The following is a 21,403-nucleotide window of genomic DNA, read 5'->3' as shown; positions in this document are numbered from 1 at the left end:
CTCCCAATGCCACTTTAAATTGTTTTAATAAGTCAGATTTTCCTGTCCTATTTGCAGTTAACTTAATTAAGTCATTTATTTCATTATATGTTTTAAAGTTTTTAAGACCACATTTGGGTGTGTGACCTGTAGATTATTTTCCTGAAAAAAAAAGAAAAAATGAGTTGATGTGCACACAGAAAAGTATCTCATCACGTTTGGGGACATTCTTCTCCTATATTAACAGCTCGCAAAGCATTTATGTCAACAATACAGCGGCGACCGTTCCTTCGCAGCTGTGCTTCTTGAGCTGTCTCGAGTCGGAGAATCCGCGTCCGCAGGTCTGGCACGAGTAGAGCTTCTGGCCCGTGTGCACCTGCAAGTGCGACTTGAGCTGGTTGGACTGGTGGAACTTGCGGTGGCAGTAGGCGCACTCGAAGGGCTTCTCTCCCGTGTGGATGCGCAGGTGCCGGTAGAAGTTCCCGTCGGTGCGGAAGGCCTTGCCGCACTGCTCGCACTTGTACGGCTTCTCGCCCGTGTGGATGCGCTCGTGCTGCTTCAGGCTGCCGGCGTGGATGAAGCCCTTGCCGCACACGTCGCACACGAAGGGCTTCTCGCCCGAGTGCGAGCGCTGGTGCGAGCGGAACGAGTACTTGTTGTGGAAGCCCTTGCCGCACAAAGCGCAGGAGAACTCCTTGTGCTCGCTGTGGCCCTTCTCGTGGAGCTTGAGCGAGCAGGCGGCACTGAAGCTGGCCAGGCAGATTTTGCAGCTGTACGGCTTGACCAGCTTGTTCCTCTGCCTCGGAGTGAACACCTTAGTCTTGTTATCCTGTTCGGCGTGTACATATTTCTGGTGGATCTGAAGGCGGCAATTGAAGAGGAAGGTCTTTCCGCACAAGTCGCACATGAATGGCTTCCGGGCTCCGTGTACCAGCATGTGCGACTTGAGCTTGTTGTTATCCGAGAAGCTTTTCCCGCAATCCTGGCAGGTGAAAGGCTTCTCGCCCGTGTGGATGCGCAGGTGTCGCTTTAAATTGTTGTTGAGGCTGAAGCGGGCGCCGCACACGTGGCAGGTGAACGGTTTCTCGCCCGTGTGCACCACGCTGTGCCGCTTGAGCGCCGTGCCGGTGCGGTACGAGCGTCCGCACACGGTGCAGACGAACGGCGTGATGCCGGTGTGCTTGCGCTTGTGCACGGTCAGCGAGTGGGCGTACTTGAAGGTCTCGTCGCACACGTTGCACTTGTACTTTTTGGCGTTGGTGTGAACCATTTGGTGAAAACGCAGCGTGTCCTTGCTCTTGAACTCCTTGCCGCAGGTGGCGCAGCTGAAGGGCCGCTCGTCCGAGTGCACCACCATGTGGCCGCGTAGCTGCACCGGCGTCTTGCAGGTCTTGTTGCACAGCGGGCACTGGAGCGGCTCCCTCCACTTCTAAATAGAATACAAGAGACATTTTGTGTCCACAATTAAGTATATTGTGCTCAAAATGTAGTATTCTGAGGCCATAAATAATAGGCAACAATGTGGCATTTTGTTTTTGCAAACGAGTACAGCATATTGTATTCACAAGTTAGCATTTTGTGTGTACATTTTTATTTTTAATCTATATAAAGACTAGAATTTAGTATATATATTTTTTTAATTTAATTTAGAAGTTAGTCAACCGTTAACATTTCTTGACAATGTTATATGTGACCTCGCTAGTCTAAACATGAAATTCTGATAAATATTACATTTGTGGAGTACGACTTATGAAGCACAATACAGCTGGGGCGGCCATTTTGCCGCTTGCTGTTGAGTGAAGATGACATCACAGGTGGTCAGGCAATGACCAATCACAGCCCACCTGTTTCTGAAGTTGAGCTGTGATTGGTTGTTAACCTGAGACCTGAGCAACTGTAATGGCATTTTCATTCGACAGCAAGTGGCAAAATGGCTGCCTTCTGATATTGGTAAAAACTGCTGGATTTTGCTGCTTAACTCATTTAAATAACGCAATATTAACCAGAATACTGTATTTTTAGTCATTGTCTGTTTTGTCTTCTATTCATGCGGTTGTTTTTCTGTTTTGTTTTGGGGTTGTTGTTTTTTTTGGGGGGCGGGGGCACCCTAAAAAAAGAATAAATAAATACATTAATAAAGTAATTAATAAACAATGTGCCTTTCCCTTAGAGGACTATAGTTTGGGACTTGTCATGCTCCCCCCTCCCCACACCCACGCTTTTCTTTTTCATCTCAGAAAATCAGGATGCTGCCTGGTGACCTGGCAGGCTTCCTGTTCTGTCTCCCTCTGTTGGACATTGTTTTTATTTTATTTTTTAGCTTGGATGGGTAGTAGTCATTGTTATTCTGTGCTTATGCGTGCATCGACAAAAACATTAATTTCCTTCCATTTTGCGACACCCTCACACTAATTCTGTATTTTAGTTCCCACAAAATACTTCATACGTGAGGGCAATTGAACGGCGTATGAGGTTGGCAGCTTTCCAGATATTCATACTTTCTCCTTGATTTTTGCTTGTTCCCTACAGTGGCCTGGGCAATCCGCATTTTTCATTGCAATCGGACCATGTTTTTGTTTTATAAATAAAGTTGAGCTGACTTCAATATGCGACGCATAAAAACAAAAATAGCAACAGGTTATAAAATAAAATGCCGGTGTGAGTTTAGCGCAGGTCTGTCTTCACCTGATGGCGCAGCAGGTGGTTCTGCAGCGAGCGCTCCACGCGAAAGGTCCTGCCGCACTGCTCGCAGGCGAAAGGCTTTGGCTGGGCCGGCGGCTGGTGGCGCTTCAGGTGGTTCTGGAGGGACTCCTCCCTGCGGTACGAGCGCTTGCAGTGCGGGCACGGGAAGGGCAGCGGGGCCTTCGACGCCGTCTGGTGGCTCGCGGCGTCGTCCTCCGGAGACTCTTCCGGGAAGCTCTCGTCACACTCGTCGTCCTGCCTGTGGAGAGCCGCGTGCTTCTTCAGATCGGCCTTCCCGTAGAAGGCGCCGTCGCACTCCTCGCAGGAGAAGCGCTTCACGTTCCGCCGCGCCTTCTTCCTCGTGCTTTCTTCCCCTTCACTGGAGTATGTCTCGTCGTCGCTTATGTCGGCGGACGCTGACAGAGCTTGGGAGAGACGAAAGCCAGCGACTTTATTTAAACGGCAGAAACTTGCCTGCTAATGATTCAAATCCAGTACAAACAAACTCATAAATACAGCACTTGTGTTTGTCTGGTTGGATTTAGAGAAAGAATTCTCATCTGAAATCTGTTTTGGGTTCTGACACACAAGTGTAAAAAGAAGTGAGACAGTTAATGTTACAAGGTTCACACAATAATAGCATCTAGTTTGATTGATAGTGACATTACTGGCTTATATATTTTTTCAAAATATTTTCCACAATAGACTTACTTGTGTATTTCCGTCTGTTAATGTTTTTTTCCCAGACTTCTTTCTTTTATTTTTGTCATATTTGTGATTCCTATCTAATGTTTTGCACAATTAAAACAATAATTTAGTTTTCCGTATATTTGCATATGTTTTGTCGTATTTTTATTATATATTTGTGCCTTTTTTAACTTTCTTATACAATTTTCTAAATACTATTGTCATAATATGTTCAGTTGTATATTTTTTGTCTAGCATATAGTGGAATAGTTTAAGATATTAGTTGCGTTTCCCCCCCCAATATTTATCTTCTTCTTGTCTAAGCAGTACTTCATATATTTTCCTAATATTTTAGTCGTTGACTAGTTAGCGACTTAAAGGCCCATTGCCCACCAAAACTGGTGGAATTCCAAATTATACCACTATATCAGTTGGATAGTAACATAACCTGCCGTCAAATCTTAGTTACCCATTTCCACTTTGAAGGTTGGTTTCCTTATTCTTCTCGGTCTTCCTGATCCAGATTCTTCCACGGAGTCCTGCCACACAAACAAAATATTAAATCAGTTTATTTTTCTTCACTATGTTAAAAAGACAAACTAATTAGTAACCTGGAACGCTTTCATCAAGACCTATAATTTGGCATATGACTCCATGTGGCTGGTTGCAATTTAATTTTGGATTTGTTTACTGGTGAAATTTTGATTTTATGTGATGTATGTGAAATCAAGGTAAATCACCCCCCCCCCCCAAAATAAAAACAACAACTAAATAATCAGTCGACGTAGCTATGTACCTATGTCCAAAGGTCTGAAACCAAAGAAGCGACATGGTGACTATCAAATATTTTTGTCCTGATTTATACGCGGGGACTGCCAACCTGTTCCTGCGTCGGCTCCTTATTGTCAAGGGGGTATGAATCCGGACTTTGAGCATCTTGAGCCGCCGACGCAGGTTGAAGGACAAGTTGCGTCATGAACGCTGCCTCGGTTGTTTCCTGTTCAGAAGCCTTTCCTTTTCCTCCCACAATGACAATCATCACAGGGGGATCTGCAGATTGGGGTTCCGTATTGGTACTTGGGACTGCCTCGTCGTTACCGGCTTCACAGACACTCACACTGGATTCGGTGTCAACGGCAGTCTGGCGGCAGTCTGCGGAGACTTGTGTGTTCATTTGCAAAAAAATAAATAATGGCATAAATTAATCACTGGATAACTTGTTTCCAATTAATTCAAATACATGAGTGGATGAAAGCAAGTACATTTCAGATAGTTAGTAACACTGTCTAAACCAGTCATTAGGCTTTCTACGACCACATTGAGTGGGTCAAAATAGTAGCTAGCTTTCAGCTTCTCCCATTCAGTGTGCCAATAGAAAAAGAAGAAAAGATAACCTTTATTAGTCCCACAATGGGGACATTTGCGACAAAGACAAGACAGGCACTGAATAAATAACACTCTATTTTTCTCAGTCAGTTAAAGCAAGCAGGTAAATGTGTAAAGTAATTATTCATGAAATACTGCAAATGTAAAGCATAAAGTCATCATACAACCCAAATTGATTTAGCAAAGGTAAACATTATTTTTGGTCTGTCAGTCATGCATGCCATTTACTTCCTCTTTGAAGTATTGGTAACAGATATCGGATTTTTAATTTAAAAATGTGTTTCTGCCAAATATCAAAATCGGCCTGGAACAAAAACTTTAATCAGTAACCAAAACTATCAATCCAAAACGTGTATATATAATAAATCTTTTTGTAGATTAATTTGCTTGTGTTTGTTAAAACAAAAACAAAAAAGAAAGAACACAAATATCACAGTCGCATACAGGTGCTTGTCAAAAAATTACAATATCCTCAAAAAGTTGAATCATTTCTATAATTCCATTCAAAAAGCCACATTTTTATAGATTATAGATTCGGGGCCCACAATTTAAAGTGATTTCAAGTATTTATTCATTTATTTTTACATTATTTGGGCTTCCAGCTCATAAAACCCACGAAAACAGGATGTAAAAATGTTTTGAATAATGTACCGATCGGAGTCTTGCCTCCTGTCACTGCTCCTCCATCGCTGATGCTCTTGAGCTCCTTCTCCAGCAGTTCCATGTCCCTGCCTAGCCGTCCTACCCGGACGTGCAGCTCCTGTTCCAGCTGTCCGGCCTTCCTCTGCATCACGTCTTCCAACTGTTCCACTCTGGCTTTCAGCGCGTCGTTCTCGTCGTACAACTCGGCAAACACCTGTTGAAGCTGAGCCAGCAGACCGCTCTCGATCTGCCGCAGGTCGCCAACGAGGCCGAGCGTTGCCTCTTCCCAAGCCGAGTTCGGCGCTTGTTTCTCCCACACACCCCTGAAGATCGACACGGTGGCTTGGAAGGCGAGCTCGACGATCGGCCCCACCTCGCCGTCGAACCTCGCCCCCATGTTTGTGCCAATTGTATACCGAACCGACAACTAAAAGACACTTAAATCGAGAATACGACCGTGCTGTCACCACATAGAACTCATGTTACTTGACTATTGACTATGGCGGACTGTGCGTCTCTGTAAATGTTCCGCGTTTCATTTCCACTTCCGGTTTATTTTTTCTTCTTCGTCTTCGTCTTGTAGTTTCGAAGGTTGTGTTGTTGTTTTAAACTGCCTTAACTATTTCACTACCACCCAAAATAATTATAAAACACACATAAGTTACACACAAATTATACAACAGATAAATATTTATTTAGCAGGTTTTTGTTGTAAAACTGGGTGTGTAGCTATGAAACTATGGCCCACGGGCCAGTGGGGCCTACAGCCAACTTTGTTCTATAATATGGTCCAACATGATAAAGGGTCCTTGTCCTCCCCCCATTATTTAGGCCGTTTTCCCCCTGAAATCGGATAGTTAATTGACCACTATGCTCCTAAACACACACACTTACACATTTTGTTATTCATGTACCTAATTGAATAATTGGTTGATAGATTTGTTGTAAATTCTATTATTACAAATTTCTAAAACGTTTGTAATCTAAATTTGTTTATCTTTTCTAATATTTGTGTTTTTTCTTCATCGCATTTAGGTTACTTCTGTACCGCATGGGTTTAGAATCCTACTCTGGCGTGAATGTGAGCGTGAACGTTGTGACACAAACAGTCAGTCGGACTGACTGTTCTGGGTGTCAACGACTTTTCACCCCAAGTTAACTGGGATAGGCTCCAACACCCCGTAACCCTGGACAGGATAAGCGATATTCAAAATGGATGGATGGATTATCATTATGATGTAATGTAATCTTTTATAATATTGTATATATGGTGAAGCAACACACTGCATATTTGTAAATTGCTGTGCAGTATATTGTTGTATTAAGTTAAAAGTTGCCCTTTATGTGCTTTGTCATAAGTGTGTCTGTGATGACTTTGGAGATGATTGTGTACCTAATAAAATGCCCAGTGAGTATGTTTCTAAAAAATAATAATAATGAGATCCAATGAATCCATGTGTTTCAAATTGTCACAGTTAGGCACAGTAAATATTTTCATTGATAGACCAAAATTTATTTTATTCATCATTCCATTTCAGCTGCCACACTGAAGTGGACTTACATACATACTATGTCGTGTGGCTGCCAGCTGTGTGACACACTACATCTTTTTGTGCAGCCTGTAACTTAGGAGTCCATTTTCACGTTGTCGAGACATTGTTTCATTTGCATTTTGTCTCTCTGCTCTCACTTTGCTAGTTGTGTCTGACATGCACGGAAATGACTGCATTGATCTGCCATTCACACGCAACGCATAAGAAAATAGAATGAAATGTATGTCGCAGTGTAAATTGGTTAGCATATGGCTAATGTGGGTACATTTAATCAGGTTTTGGCTTAACCCGTGGGCAGGATTCTATTTTGAAATGGCTTGGTCAGAACCATCAAAAAGCCCAAAACGGGTCATATAACAGCACCGCCTAGGGGTTAAGGCAGCCATTTGAGGCAAATTCCAGAGCTTTGACAGACTCCTTCGAGGAAATTCTACCAAATGAGTCCTGATTGTAAGCAGGTACTGTATAGTAGACAAAATTCCAACGATTTGCCATGAAAACGGGGGTCAAATTGTGCTCAAGTTAAGTAAGCAGTCAAAGAATAGTAGAGCATCATTAAAAGCTGAGAAACCAGAGAGGTTTCCTTGAAATGTAAGATAAATCTAGAGGCATGAAACAAAAATGAGTGTTTTGTTTTTATTGTTTTTCGACATGTGATTTCATGTCAAATCTGACATGCAACGTCATAAGATGTGACAGCTGAAGCGGTTCTGGTCTGCCTGCCATTCATTCATTCATCCATCCATCCATCCATCTATTCAGTCATTCATCCAACACTTCTTGCTTGCACTCCGCTGACGTTTCCGATGTGGAATCTTGCACGCGTCTGGAAGACATTTGAACACGCCACGCACACGCTTACAACACTGTAAGAAACCTGAGAGCTATGGACAGAGATGTACACATCAACCAGATTCCCTTTGGATAGAAACATAAAGAAAAGAGATTTGGATGATTTTTGTGGGATGATGAATAAGATCAGTTTGGCATTGTGGAATTCCTCCACTAAATAGACGGACAGGTTTGTTCAGTATAATAGCAGTGTGTTTAAAAAAGTGCTCTGCATCTATGTTGCATACCAGTTCACAGGTGCCAAATGTTGTACTTCACTCTTTTTTAACACACTGACGAGTCTTTAGAGACTTTTTGGATCAACTTACGAATCTTTTTTTCTGGAGCAATTAGAAAATCTACTCTTTTTTTTTGTGACAAAATTAAATTTTAAATCTTTAAATACTGTTAATAGAGAATCATTGATGCCTTTTTCTAGACCAACTGAAGAATCTTCAAATACTTTTTGGACAAACTGAAGAGTTTTCAAAGAAACTTTGGTTAATTTTTTTTTTTAAATAAGCCTTTTAGAGACTTTTTAAACCAACAGAAGATTTTTCAAAAAATTCGAATTAACTCAAAGTATTTATTTTACCTTCCAGAGCAACTACAAAAATACTTTTAAGATTCTGCAGAAGGTTTTCCAGTTGATCTAAAAAGTTGCTTAAGGTTCTGCAGAAAGTCTTTGAAGATTCTCTAAAAAAAAGTATCTTAAAAGTCTCTGTTTTGTCCAGACCTTTTGATGAACCCAAGAATCTTTGAGACATTAAAATTAAAAAAATAAATAAAAAAGAAACCTCAAATTGATCTTTCTGGACCAACTAAGAGTTTTTAAGGACTTTGCAGATTTTCTTACAGACATTTTGATCCGACAAAAGCAAAATTTTACTGATGGACCAAATGGAGTCCAACTACAGAAGAGAATACACCATCTAAATAAAGATTTTTATGATTATTTATTAAAGATTACTGAAGCATCTTTGGAAATTTGTGGAGAATTTCCAAAGATGATTTAGAACAACAGATGAGCCCGAGATACTTTTTGGACTAAATCCAGACTCTTGAGACGTTCAAGACCAACCGAAGTGTCCTTCACATCTGGGCTACATCACATTAAAGCAAACATTTTCAAACATCTTTCAGTCTATGCAGTTGTTCCTTTTTTTCAACAACTTAGATTCAATTTTCCTTTCCTTTAATCAAAGGAATAACACCTTTGATATTTTTTTTCCTTTGATGTTTATTTGGATTTGAAGTGTTGCCAGGAAATTTCCTGGAATAAAAGTAATAATGAGAACTTTAACCTTACTCACTTTTTTTAATTACACTGCTATTACTCTGAACTCTACTCGCACACACACAAACACACAGACGTATGACACACAAATGACACACACACACAGCTCATACAAGAAATCAGAAAAGGAACAGCGCGAGCTACTTGATACTCTATCTCACAAGCGGCAATCATCTTCCCGCTCCACTTCCCTGCACAGCCAGTGGGGGGCGTTCCCGCGTAGACACAGTAGTAGAAGAAGAAGTCAGTTCAAAGAGTTCTTCCTTCCTGCGTCACATTGCATCCAAGCGCTTCCACGTGGGAAGCGGTGAGAAGACATCACTTTTTCTTACTGGACTTCTCTGAGCGTTTGGCTTCCGCCTTTCCACCGCGATCCGAGCGCTCCGCCCTGTCCTTGTCCCGTCCTCTGTCCTTTTCTTTCTCTCTTTCCGCCTTTTCTGCCTTCTCGGTTCGGTCCGATCGCTCTCCGCCACGCTCCGAGCCAGCCTTGCTGCCGTCGCGCCGCGTGCCCTCGTCGGTGGATGAGGTAGTTGCTTGGGGCTGGCCGCACTTGGCCGCCATCTCCTCGTGTTCCGAGATGCTGCCGCCGATGCTGCTCACCCACGTCTTCAGGTCCTCCTGACGCCGCCACATAAACAAGTCAGACGTCAATTTCTGTCAAATTCCGCAGCTGTTAAAAAAAAATGCAAGAATGAGTGACTCACCTCGTCTTTAGCGTGGAACAGGAACTCGCTGCCGTCCTTTGTTCTGTGAGTACAGTAGACAATTCAGTGTTATTTAGATTTCAAGCAAATGATAACACAAAGGGATATTCAGATTTGAGACCAACTGGAGAGTCTTAAGACACATGTTGGGCCAACACAAAAGTCCTTAGAAAAGTCAAGAGTCTTTAGAGACTTTTAGACCAAGGATCTTTAGGGATTTTGCAGAGCAAATTATGGATTTTGGGAGACTGTTCAGCCAATTGAAAAGTCTTTAGGGACATATTGTACGAGCCAAAGTGTCTTCAGAGATTTTGGACAACGGAAAGTATTTTAAGACTCAAGAGATTTTATTTTATTTTGCACCTGCTGAAGAGGCTGTTGAATTATTGGACCAACTGAAGGTAAGGGATTAGTATTAGTTTTATGATACTTTTTATGATAGTCTCCTGAAACTTTTTAGAGAAACTAAGAGTAATTTGAGTTATTTTGGTTTACCTCAATAGTCCTACGATACTTTTAGACCACCTAAATAATCTTCATGGACTTTTTGGACCAATTGAATAGTCTTTAGGGACCTCTTAGACCAGTGGTGGGCAATTCCTGGTTTCAGATATTTCCTTCCTCTAACACACCTGATTCAGGATCAGGATCGCTATCAGGCTTCTGCAGAGTTTGCTGACGAGCTGATCACACGAATCAGGTGTGTTGGGGAAGGGAAACATCTGAAACCTGCAGGACTGGCCCTCGAGGACTGTGATTGCCCACCCCCTGTCTTAGACCAACAGAAGAATCTTCAAATAATTTTTTGACAATCTGATGAGTCTTTAAATACTTTTTAGATCAACTTAAGCATCTTTAGATCAATGAGAGTCTTCCATACTTATAGAGAACTTTTGGACTAAACGTTTAAAGACTATTTTCATCAACAGAACACCATTGAGATCAGCTAAAAAGTCTTTAGAACTTCATTTGAACCCGCGTGGAGACAAGAACGAGCTCGTACTTGAGCGTGAAGACGTTCTTCTTCTTCTTGTAGCCGTTGGTGACATCACAATGGCAGTGTGCGAGGTTGAGCATCGGCTCATTGTTGTACGCCGTGGCGATGTTCTTGGCGTCCTTGTAGAAGCCCAGCTCGCCCTTATTTAGTACGCAATACAGGTTCACCCAAGACCTGCTAAAATGGGAAGGTGGAGGGGTTGGGATGGATAAATGGAGAGAAGGGGGGTGGAGAGGTGAAGAGTTAGGGAGTCTGCAGAGTAGCTGCTGCTAAGCTTACACCTCACTCACCTGAGCTTACAGGTAGGTGGGCGAGAAGTACCAACACCAAGGGAGGAGAAAACACACTGCAGAACAACACGAGACGGACGCCAACGGGGGAAGAGGGGGTACGTGCAGGGTGGAGGGGGCTACATACAGTTTGGGGTAAAGCGGGGGGAACTTAAATAGGACTTACCTTAGAGGTGATGAGGGGGGGGCGGCAGCCAGCAGCAGCAATGATTGAAACAAACAATATGGAAGTTTGGTTAAATGAAAGTCGATCAACGGAAGAGTCTTAAAAGACTTCCTGAACGCAACTGAACTTCTTCACCGGCCAACCTTAATCTTTAAGGCCTTTTTGATCAACTGGAGAGTCTTGAGACTTTCTGGACCAAGTGAAGAATCTTTAACGATTCTTTTGATATAATGACAATTCCTTAGAGACTTTATGGATCAACTAGAGAGTCTTAAGAGACTTTCAACTAAAGATTCTCAAGATGATTTTTTGGAACAATAGAAGAATCTTTGGTGACTTTTAGGCCAACCAAAAAGTATTTAGAAACTTTTCTGGATTGACTGAATCTTTAGGGGCTTTTTGATTATCTGGAGAGTCTTGAGACTTCCTGGACCAAGGAAAGAGTCTTTAAAGATTCTTTTGACAAAATGAAAAGTCCTTAGAGACTTTATGGATCAACTAGAGAGTCTTAAGAGACTTTTTGGATCAATGGAAGAGTTTTTGGTGTCTTTTAGGCCAACCAAAAAGTCTTTAGAAACTTTTCCGGACCGACTGAATCTTTAGGGCCTTTTTGATAATCTGGAGAGTCTTGAGACTTTCTGGACCAAGATTCTTTTGACAAAATGAAAAGTCCTTAGAGACTTTTTTGATCAACTGAAGAATCTTAAGAGACTTTTTGGATCAATACAAAAGCCTTTGGTGACTTTTAGGCCAACCAGAAAATGTCTTTAGAAACTTTTCCGGACCGACTGAATCTTTAGAGCCTTTTTAATCATCTGGAGAGTCTTGAGATTTACTGGACCAAGTGAAGAGTCTTTAAAGATTATTTTGATACAATGAAGAGTCCTTAGTCCATTTTGGATCAACTAAAGAGTCTCAAGAGACTTTTGGGATCAATAGAAGAGCCTTTGGTGACTTCTAGGCCAACTTTAGAAACTTTCTGGACAGACTGAATAGTCTATGGAGCCTTTCAGTTGTAGGGTCTATTGGGGCATTTTAAACCAAATTTTGAGTGGTTCAATACTTTTTAGACGAACTGAATAGTTTCAGAAACTTTGTGGACTGGCTGGAGAATCTGAAGATAATTTTTCAACCAACAGCCTAAAGACTCGATCGACTTTGTGGGGAAGTGTTGGGTAAATTAAATTTCTGGTGGATAGCTTTGGTGTGTAAGACCACCTGATGAACTTCTGTTGTCAGACATGTCCTGCATGGGATCAGGAAACAGAAGACCCACCTGTTGGTGCTCTTCTTCAGGGTCTCGATGTCAAGCTTGCGGAAGAGGAAGCCCTCATGGTGTGCACTGTGTGTAGGTAACTGGGGGGCCGCGGGGCCACTCTGGGCTGGAGCAGAGCGGGATCGCCGCGTGGTGTCTCCTGGCTCTTTGGGTCGCGGCCGGCGCCGCGGTTTGGGTCTGTCCCGGGCTCGAGGCCGGTCGGGACGGGAAGACATCTCTGGTATGCCGTTGTGAAGGCGGGCAACCTCGCCTCGGGCCTTGAGGAGGGCAGTCAGAAAGATGAACATATTAATGAATACACTTAGCTGTGTTAAGAATCATTCACTCATTCCCGTCTCCCTTAATCATTGTCTCGTTAGCCTATTAGCACCAACAGAGAGCTCAGTTGCCTCTATTTAAACTTTGTGGGTTACCATTACCCTGAGAACCTACACGGAAATAATTGCGCCACAAATCACAATAATTTATCTTGTGCCATAAATATAACAATACCACAGAAACAGAAAATAATTTTAGAAGCATTGCGGGATACATTGAGGGCAGTATATAGGTGATAACCTATCCTGACTGCTACAAACTCACTATAGGTCACCATATCATGGACTTGGAGTGATTCCACAGAACTGTTGACCTTTTGGAAAATACTGCATTTAAAGGAATTATATATATGTTTCCAACCTGTGCTGCTTCTCTCTCCTGGAGCTGCTCCACTATTTCTGCCATGGTGGTCCTCCTTTCTCTGTGGGAAAAAGAGAAGCACAATAAGCAAGATGGCTGCTGTGGTTTTGGCGTAATGAATACAATCACGAGCCAAAGACAAATAGCCACAGAAAACTTCCGTTGGCTATAAACACAATCCTGTATATGCAGTAAAATCATGAGGTGATCAGAAATTGATTTGATTGTAGTCATAACGGCCTTTGAGGAAACCCCAACTACTGAAAGTGATTTAAGAAATGGCAAAAATTAGCATCTGACCCTCCTCCTGAGCGTCGGTCAGAATGTTCCTTCCCAGTGTCGTGCTCGCTGGATTCCTGCCTCTCCAGTCGGTGTCGGTCTCGCTCCCTTCTCCGGCCCTCGTGGCTTCCGTGTCCTTCATGCTCACTGGACGTCTGCCTCTCCAGGGTCCGCCGTTCCTGACGCTCGGCGTGTTCCCGCCACACCTCTTGAGGAAGCTCATTTTTGCGGGCCTGGATCAGCTGCTCACCGGAAAGCTGACGTTCCAGCCGGGCAGTCTGTACATGAACCTGCGGCTCGGGGTTAGTCCTGGAGGGCCTTGGCCCTCCGTGGAGCCGGTCCCGGTTAGGCTCCTGGAGGACCACCTCGGCCATCACGGCCACCTCGGCTCTCTCCGTCATCATCTCCCTGCCTTTCTCCCGGGCCTTCTCCAGCCGACTGGCAACCAGAAGTGGCGTCACGGCGTCGTCCAGGTGTTTGATTTTGGGTTGACGGAGGTACTGTGACGGCTTGGCGTTCACTTCGACCTGAAGAAAGGTGTTATTGAGAAAACATTTTTGTTAAGTGGAAACTAACTGAATCTGACTAACAAAAGGTCAAAAGGAAATTAAAAACTCAAATAATGAACACCAAACTATAATCACCTTGGGCTGAAGGTGACTCGCCTTCCCACTGCTTTCTCGCGCCTGATTGGCCGAGACTAACATGGCAGCCGTGGCCACGGACAAGATGGACGAATGGGCGGGATGGACGGGATGGGCGGGATGTGGGACCCCCGAGGGAGACGGCGTCGGAGTGGCGGGTGAGGGGGAGGGTGGCGTGCTGGCCTCGTTCTGCTCATAGATGGTCTGCCTCATGACGGGGGAGAGGGGCAGGCGGGGGAGGCTGGAAGGGGGCGCCGAAGACGCGTCCTGAGGGTCCAGGAAGACTTTACGGCCCAGCAGAGGCGTTGCTGGTTGTTTGCTTTGCTCGGCTTTCAGCTTCTCAACCTGCATAAACAACACAAACATTCTACTAGGAACACAACAATAGGACTTCAAACCCAATTTGAGTCCCCTAATCCTTAAAACACAAACCCAAGTTTGAAACCCTATTTAAAAAACAACATTTGAAATCTTGAATTTGGCTCCAAATCCTAACCCTTGTTTGAAACCTAAACCTAAACTTGAAAACCTGATTTAAAACACTAACCCGGGTTTGAAACCCTAATTTGAAACCCCAGTCCTGCCTTGAAACCCAAATTTGAAATCTTGAATTTGGCTTCAAATCCTAACCTTTTTTTGAAACCTAAACTTGAAAACCTGATTTGAAACACTAACCCGGGTTTGAAAACCTAATTTGAAAACCCAGTATAAACCTAAACTTGAAACCTTAACCCTCCCTTGAAACATTTGAAAACCTAATCCTGTTTTGAGATTGTATTTGTGACTTCACATTCTACTTTGAAACCCTAACCCTTATTTGAAACCCGAACATTGTTTCAAACCTTAAACGTTTTTTGAAACTCAAACCTAATTTAGAAAAATTAACCCAGACTTGAAACCCAAATATTAAACCCCAACCTCGTCATGAAATCTTAATTTGAAACCATAACGCAAGCCTGAAACCAACATTTTCAACCCTAACTCAGGCTTGAAACCCAAAATTGAAAGAGATACCAGAAATGGGTGGACTCCATGGGGCGCAGATGCAAAACATTCCTAGCACTGCCATGTCATGAACACAGGTTCCACTGGATTTATTTATTTATTTTTTATATAAAGGAGATCTACAATCCACTATATCTGGCAGCAACACATTTTTGTCATTTATTCAATTCAGGTCAGTTAGCCAATTGCTTTTTTTGCCAACGTCTTTTGTTTTCAAACATTTTGAAACGTTCAAGAAGAACAAGCAGAGTAGTACCGTAGTGAGCCGTCGTAGCGAGCTGAATCGTTCCTCCCAGGTGGCGGCGGCTTTGCGGAAGGCTTCGTGCCTGCGTATGAGCTGCTCCACCTCGTCCACGCTGCCTCCCAGCTCCTTGCTGCTGACCAGAGGCTCCTGCGCCGTCAGCCACGCCTCCGCCACCACCGCCTCCTGAGCAAACTGGTGAACCTCCAGCACTGCATGGACAACATTTTTGAGACCATTATACTAGATGTACAGTGTGAAATGTAAAGTGGGATCAACAACAAATGTGTGTCATACTGTCTTTATGGAATGGCATTTTAGCATTTATTTGATATCATTGTTATCGAGGTTAAGGTCCATGCACAAACAAGCTCTTTGTCCTCACTAGTAAGACAATTCAGTAAAATGACCAGGGCACACGTAGGATATCAATGAAACAGTTTTCCCTAAGTGCACAACAATATGGAAAAATAAATCTAATTTGTTGTCAAAAGCATAGCGTAATGAAATTCATTTGACAGTTTCAAGTTCAACCTGTCCAAATGACCCGATTAACGCCATAGGAATTTTCTGCACACGAGTAGGATAACTACAAGTTACTAGCTATGCCAAAATGTGCACTAGTTGACAAATCTGTACTACTTGTACTACTAGTGACATTACAAAATTCTACTAGCTAACATCTAATGCTTAAATAGTCATACGTGAATTGTGCAGATGTCAACTAGTGCATAGTTTGTTGTCCTATTTAGATGCCAATGTTGCAGAAAGTAGTGACTTTATTTGTGAGACACAGTTATTCCACTAGTGCACTGAATTGTGTTATTAGTGAGGCCAAAGCGCATACTAACGAGTACATAGCAGACAGTCGCTTCAAGGGATATTGAATAAATGTTTCTACGTGTACTTGTGCGTGCGTGCGTGTGCTCACATTGCTGCAGGGCCTCCCAGTGCTTGTCCCACTTGACAGACAGCTCGTGTTGCTTAGCGACCACCATGTCCAGCTTCTCCTTGATCTGCACTCAAAAAAAATCATCAATGTTATCATCATCATCCTCATCATCGCCCCTGAGGGTCGAGTAAGTAAGTAAGTAAAAAGTAAGTCAAGGTACTATTTTATAAACGTTTTTGTGCCATGTTTTGTTTTGGGGTGTTTTTGTATATCAAATCTGACCCTTGGCGTCATAAAAGTTGGGAAACACCGTTGCAGTTTATTTAGGAGAGTACGTATTGCGCTGTGACCTGGTGAGCTGCGGGGTTCCTCGCCGCCAGCAGCATCTTTCCCATGTCGACACATTCAATCACACTCTGACTGCGAGCGTCCACCTCGTTCCTCAGACTCTGGTGATAGTTCATCAGAACCTCCACAGACGACACGTCCCTGAACACATCAGAGACAGACATCAGCACAGAATCACATACCGCTGCTCTTAAACTGCTCTTAAATGGTGGCATTTTGCCCCTAAAATTTCAAACAGTGGCAGTACATTTTTCGTCTACATCGTTATCAAGCTTCTGCAGAGCTTGCTGGTGAGCTGATCATTGGATTGAGGTGTGTTGGAGGCGGGAAACATCGAAAACATGCGGGACTCCGGCCTTCAAGGATCAGGATTGCCCATCCCTGCTCTAACTTGAATAGCGGCTGGAACCCTAATTTGAAACCCTAACACTTGTTTGAAACCCCAACCCAGGCTTTGTTTCCTAATTTCAACCCTTAATTTAGTTGGCAAACCCTTGTCTGAAACCCTAGTTTAGGCTTGAAACCCCTATTCTGATTAAAAAACCTACTTTAAAACCCTACTTTAAACCTTGTTCGGCACCCTACTTTGAAATCCCAAAGTGAAACACCAAACCCAATTTGAGACTCACACCCTTTTAAAACTCCAATCTACGCTTGAAACCCAACTTCAAATCCCAAACCTTTATTTGCGGTCCTAACACTTATTTGAAACTTACCCTGGTTTGAAAATCTACTCTGAAAGACTAACTCTGGCTTGACAACAAAACCCTAATTCCAAAAAAGGAAACAAGAAAAAAAACCCTAATACATTTGACATCCTACTTCAAACTCTTATTTTGAAACGAATCCTAATTTGAAAACCTGATCCAGATTTGAAACCCAAAACCTGGCTAGAATTCCCAACTTGAAACATTACTAAACCCTAACCCTAGTTTAAAACCTAGCTTGAAACTGAAACCCTAATTTGAGGTCCTAACACTTGACGGCAACCCTAACCCAGGTTTGAAACCCTGATTTGAACCACCGTGTGTTCACATTCAATACAATAAACAAGAGCGTTAAAGAACTACGATAACGTTTTCAAAGGGTGTCGCACACATACCTTGGCTTCTCTCCCGTGCCGATCTGGCAGAGGATGGAGTCCATCCACATAATCTGATCGCGGGCCAGGCCCAAGAACCTGAGCTTGTCCGTCTCAGTGGTGATCTGCAGCCGACACTCCTCACAGGAAGTGAGCAGCTCCTTCCAGCACTGCATGACTTGGTGCTCACGGCACGCTATGGCTTCCGCTTTCTCGCCAGCGTACACGGTCCTCAGCTGGGCCGCACTCTCCTGCAGCTGACGCACCTGACGGACCACAATGCCTTGAGAAGCCTCCCCCAGGGAAGGAACAGTCTTCACCTTTTAGATCAGGCGGGGGCAAAGTGTTTTAGATGGTGTACCTGCGTGACCAGCAGCTGGATGTCCTGCTCGAAACCGTGCAGCAGCCTCTGCAGCGTGCTGGTGTTGGCCGTGCTGCTCTGACGGACGCGGACCTCCGGTAACCTGCGGTGTTTGTCCTCAATCTGAGACAGGACCTGGAAACCGCGTAAACACAAACGCCTTCATTTTAAAGATGTTCTAAAATCTCTTTTAAGACAAGATTTTGCAAAATCGTTTACGACTTTTCACAATTCCTGAGTGGCCCAGCGAGCTTACCTCTCGGCAGTCGGCGAAGAACTTGTGCAGCTGGTGCGAGGCGGCCAGCATCTGTGCCCGCGTCTCCATCAACTCCAGAAGTTCGGCCCATGACTCGTTGACGGCGTCCTTCCACTCTGCGATGACGGCGGCTTCAGCATGGCCGTAATCGATAAGCTCGTCCACCATCTGGTTGACAGCCGTCACGCGTTCCTGACCTGCGCTGCCCGTTTCTGACGCAAACTCCGTAAACTTCTCCTGTAGCAACTAAAGAAGATATTTTATGCTTTTCATCCAGAACCTTTCCAGTGTATTTTGCTTCTGATGCAGCTGATTCTGAATTCTCAAGTGTCCGTACTTACGCTGACATGCTCAAAGTCCTGTCCCAGTTCGGGCGAGCTCGCCACCACCTCCCTCTGGGCGATCCATTGCTCCAGTTCATCCACCTCTCGGTTCAGCTGGTAGAGCCAGTACTGCTGCTCCAGGCGGCTTTTACGCTCCTCCACCAGATCCTTTAGCGACACGTACAAGCGGTCCATCTGCGACTGACGCTTGCTGATCTGCTCACTGTGCCAGAAACAGAATAGGTCACATCATGTTGTTTACTTCCAAGTGTCATTGGTGTTATCAAAAGTTTTTTCTCTAATTGGTCCAAAAAGTCTCTTGGGTACTCTGCTGGATTCTCTAGTAAGACCAAACAATATTTAAAGACTATTCTATTGGTCTGAAAAGTCTCTAAAGATTTTCCAGTTTGTCTAAGAAGTCTTAAAAGATTATTACATTGGTCTAAAACAGTGGTTCTTAACCTGGGTTCGATCGAAACATAGGGGTTCGGTGAGTCTGTCTCAGGGGTTCGGTGGAGACTCAGCCGCAGAGGTCCACCCCTCAGTCTAGTCTGCAGTTAGTGGGCACAGTCATTGAAAGCGTCCTGCTCTGAGATTTCCTACCGGTCCGCTTTGAGGTCGCTGGTTTATGCAGCAGAGTGAGACCTCATGCACTGTGTTGGTTTTGTCATTTGAACAAGGTGATATGAATGCACAATTCATTGCGTGCACCAGTAAAAAAAATCACATTTTATTTTTTACTAAAGAAGGGTTCGGTGAATGAGCATATGAAACTGGTGGGGTTCGGTGCCTCCAACAAGGTTAAGAACCACTGGTCTAAAAAGTCTCTAAAGACTACTTAGTTGATCTAAAAAAAGTATTTTAAGTTTATTAGTTGGTCCAAAAATAAACTTGAGGGACTATTGCATTGGTCTAAAACAGGGATGTCAAACTGCGGTCCTCGAGGGCCAGAGTCCTGCAGGTTTAAGAGGTTTCCCTACTCGAACTGCAGCTGATTCCAATTAACAGAATCGTTATCAGGGTTATTCAGAGCTTGCTGATGAGCTGATCATGAATCAGCTGTGTTGAAGAAGGGAAATATCCAAAACCTGCAGGACTCCGGCCCTCAAGGACCGGATCTCGCCATCCCTGGTCTAAAACATCCCTAAAGAGTCTTGTTTAATCTTTTTTTTATTTTTATATACTGTATATTCTTCACGTAGTTTAAAAAGTCTTTAAAGATTTTCATGTTGGTGTAAAAAGTCTTGAAAGATTATTACATTGGTCTAAAAAGTCTCTAAAGACTACTCAGTTGATAAAAAAAAGAAAAAAGTATTTTAAGTTTATTAGTTGGTCCAAAAAGAATCTTGAGGGACTATTACATTGGTCTAAAACATCCCTAAAGACTCTTTAGATTATTATTATTTTATTTTTTTAATATACTGTATATTCTTCACTTGGTTTAAAAAGTATTTGAAGAATCTGCAGTTAACTTTGGACGTCTCAAAATGCTGCTAAAAACTCTTCAGTTGGTCAAAATGGTCTCTAGAGAATCTTGAGTTAGTCTAAAAAGTCTGGATAGACTTCTCGGTGTGTTTGAAATGTTTTGATAGTCTCTTCAGTTGGTCAATAAAAGTCTCTAGAGAATCTCTGGTTAGTGTTAAAAGTCTCTAACGAATGGTAAATTAGTCTTCACAGAGTCTTCAAAGACTCTTCAAAAAGTTTCTTCCAACTCATCAATTGTCTTTGAAGATTTTCAAAAAGTCTTGTGTGTGTGTGTTGGTTTGCTAACCAGTCGGGGTGTCCCATTTCCAACAGCTGCCGACACTGCTGAGACAGCAGGCCGATGGTCTCAGCGTAGTCCTCGATGGTCTGCTCCAGGACCAGGTGCTTCTTTAGCAGTTGTAAGGTGCTCGGCTCGTCCTGAATGGAAGGAGATGAAGATGACGAGGGAGGAAGATGTTTTAGGGTACTTATGAAAATAATTTTCAAGCTTCAATAAATGCGACCGTTGAGCCTTTTGTGAGATTTCCTGATTGTGTCACACGAGGTGTTGTTTTGGGGATCTCACAAACACTTTTTTTTCTCTCACCTTCCCTTTCTCCTCATTCATCATGTGCAGCTCCTGCTCGCTGAGCCAAGCTTCCACCTCGGCCGTGTCAAAGTAGTACTGCTGCGCCTGGTACATGGCGTCCAGCACCAACTGCCGGCGTTCGGTCTCAGCCCAGAGCAGGACCCACAGCTGGGAGAGCTGCTCGTGGCCCGCCCGCACAGCGTTGGCATCGGGACTGCGGACTGAGGCGAAGATGGCTGCACGCTCCAAGACCTCCTCCACACGGCTCAGGTGACCCTGGAGTTCCTTCTGGAGGGTCTGCAAGAAAAAAGGAAAAGGACACATTAGAGGTGGGATAACTTTTGAGTTCAAGGGCCACATTTGATTTTTTAAAAGTACAGATGGGCTAGGTCGTTTAAAAAAAAAAAAGCTTTAAAAAAAGGTTCAAATGTGTAATGCATTATATGTAAAAATAGTTTGTTTTAATAAAAAATAATATACTAATTCTCATTTTAACTGTATAAAAAAAATATTAATTTGATTTGATTTAATTAGCCAATTATTTTACGGAATACTTTTTAAAATGTGAATTTTATTAACAGTTATTTGACTATTTACAATAAATCATTTAACCAATTATTTAATGAGAGAATACCAAATAAGTTTGAACATGTAAAAGTTTTAAAATTATAAAATAATTTATTTTCATTTTTAATTGCATTACTGTATTTTCAATAATTGAATTTGAATTAATAAACCAATATTTATTCAAA

The 21,403-nt window shown here is 43.1% G+C and overlaps 2 protein-coding genes across 6 annotated transcripts in view; both read right to left on the bottom strand.

Moving 5' to 3' along the window:
- Positions 1–9: 9 nt before the first annotated feature.
- On the bottom strand, positions 10–5,897 carry LOC147171077 (uncharacterized). Of its 3 annotated transcripts, none has more exons than XM_086081346.1 (5): positions 5,386–5,897; positions 4,229–4,509; positions 3,818–3,887; positions 2,665–3,086; positions 10–1,408 (listed from the first exon to the last, which is right to left on the bottom strand). In XM_086081346.1, exons 1-5 carry the CDS (start codon positions 5,771–5,773, stop codon positions 239–241), a joined length of 2,331 nt encoding a protein of 776 aa, XP_085937472.1. In that variant the 5' UTR covers positions 5,774–5,897; the 3' UTR covers positions 10–238. The 3 variants fall into 3 exon arrangements, with proteins under 3 accessions (XP_085937472.1, XP_085937473.1, XP_085937474.1); XM_086081347.1 differs by having other exon boundaries at positions 10–1,405; XM_086081348.1 differs by having other exon boundaries at positions 4,229–4,398.
- Positions 5,898–7,551: 1,654 nt separating this feature from the next.
- sptbn4b (spectrin, beta, non-erythrocytic 4b) overlaps positions 7,552–21,403 on the bottom strand; it is a 39,790-nt gene continuing 25,938 nt past the window's right edge. The window contains exons 29-44 of one of the 3 annotated variants that reach the window (XM_086080064.1): positions 20,670–20,948; positions 20,370–20,500; positions 18,617–18,821; positions 18,276–18,521; positions 18,020–18,154; positions 17,680–17,924; positions 16,580–16,718; positions 16,269–16,353; positions 15,353–15,549; positions 14,092–14,436; positions 13,469–13,974; positions 13,169–13,229; positions 12,491–12,747; positions 10,765–10,935; positions 9,762–9,804; positions 7,552–9,675 (exon numbers count right to left, since the gene is read on the bottom strand). In XM_086080064.1, the coding sequence (XP_085936190.1) occupies positions 9,376–9,675; positions 9,762–9,804; positions 10,765–10,935; positions 12,491–12,747; positions 13,169–13,229; positions 13,469–13,974; positions 14,092–14,436; positions 15,353–15,549; positions 16,269–16,353; positions 16,580–16,718; positions 17,680–17,924; positions 18,020–18,154; positions 18,276–18,521; positions 18,617–18,821; positions 20,370–20,500; positions 20,670–20,948 (3,345 nt within the window). In that variant the 3' untranslated portion in view covers positions 7,552–9,375. The other 2 variants (XM_086080065.1, XM_086080066.1) reach the window with 2 other exon arrangements.

This window comes from Leptonotus elevatus, chromosome 7, assembly GCF_054856555.1.
Source record: "Leptonotus elevatus isolate MCC_2025b chromosome 7, RoL_Lele_1.0, whole genome shotgun sequence".
Lineage (NCBI taxonomy): Eukaryota > Metazoa > Chordata > Actinopteri > Syngnathiformes > Syngnathidae > Leptonotus > Leptonotus elevatus.
This window is presented reverse-complemented; position numbering and strand designations above follow the sequence as displayed.

What these genes read in the sequence shown, in the direction of transcription:
- LOC147171077 (XM_086081346.1), bottom strand. Translation starts at nt 5,773, where the DNA reads ATGGGGGCGAGGTTCGACGGCGAGGTGGGGCCGATCGTCGAGCTCGCC. An exon ending in AGGAGCCGACGCAGGAACAG is followed by an intron (nt 3,888 to 4,228) that starts GTTGGCAGTCCC and finishes TTTGTGTGGCAG; the next exon opens with GACTCCGTGGAAGAATCTGG. An exon ending in AACCTTCAAAGTGGAAATGG is followed by an intron (nt 3,087 to 3,817) that starts GTAACTAAGATT and finishes GTCTCTCCCAAG; the next exon opens with CTCTGTCAGCGTCCGCCGAC.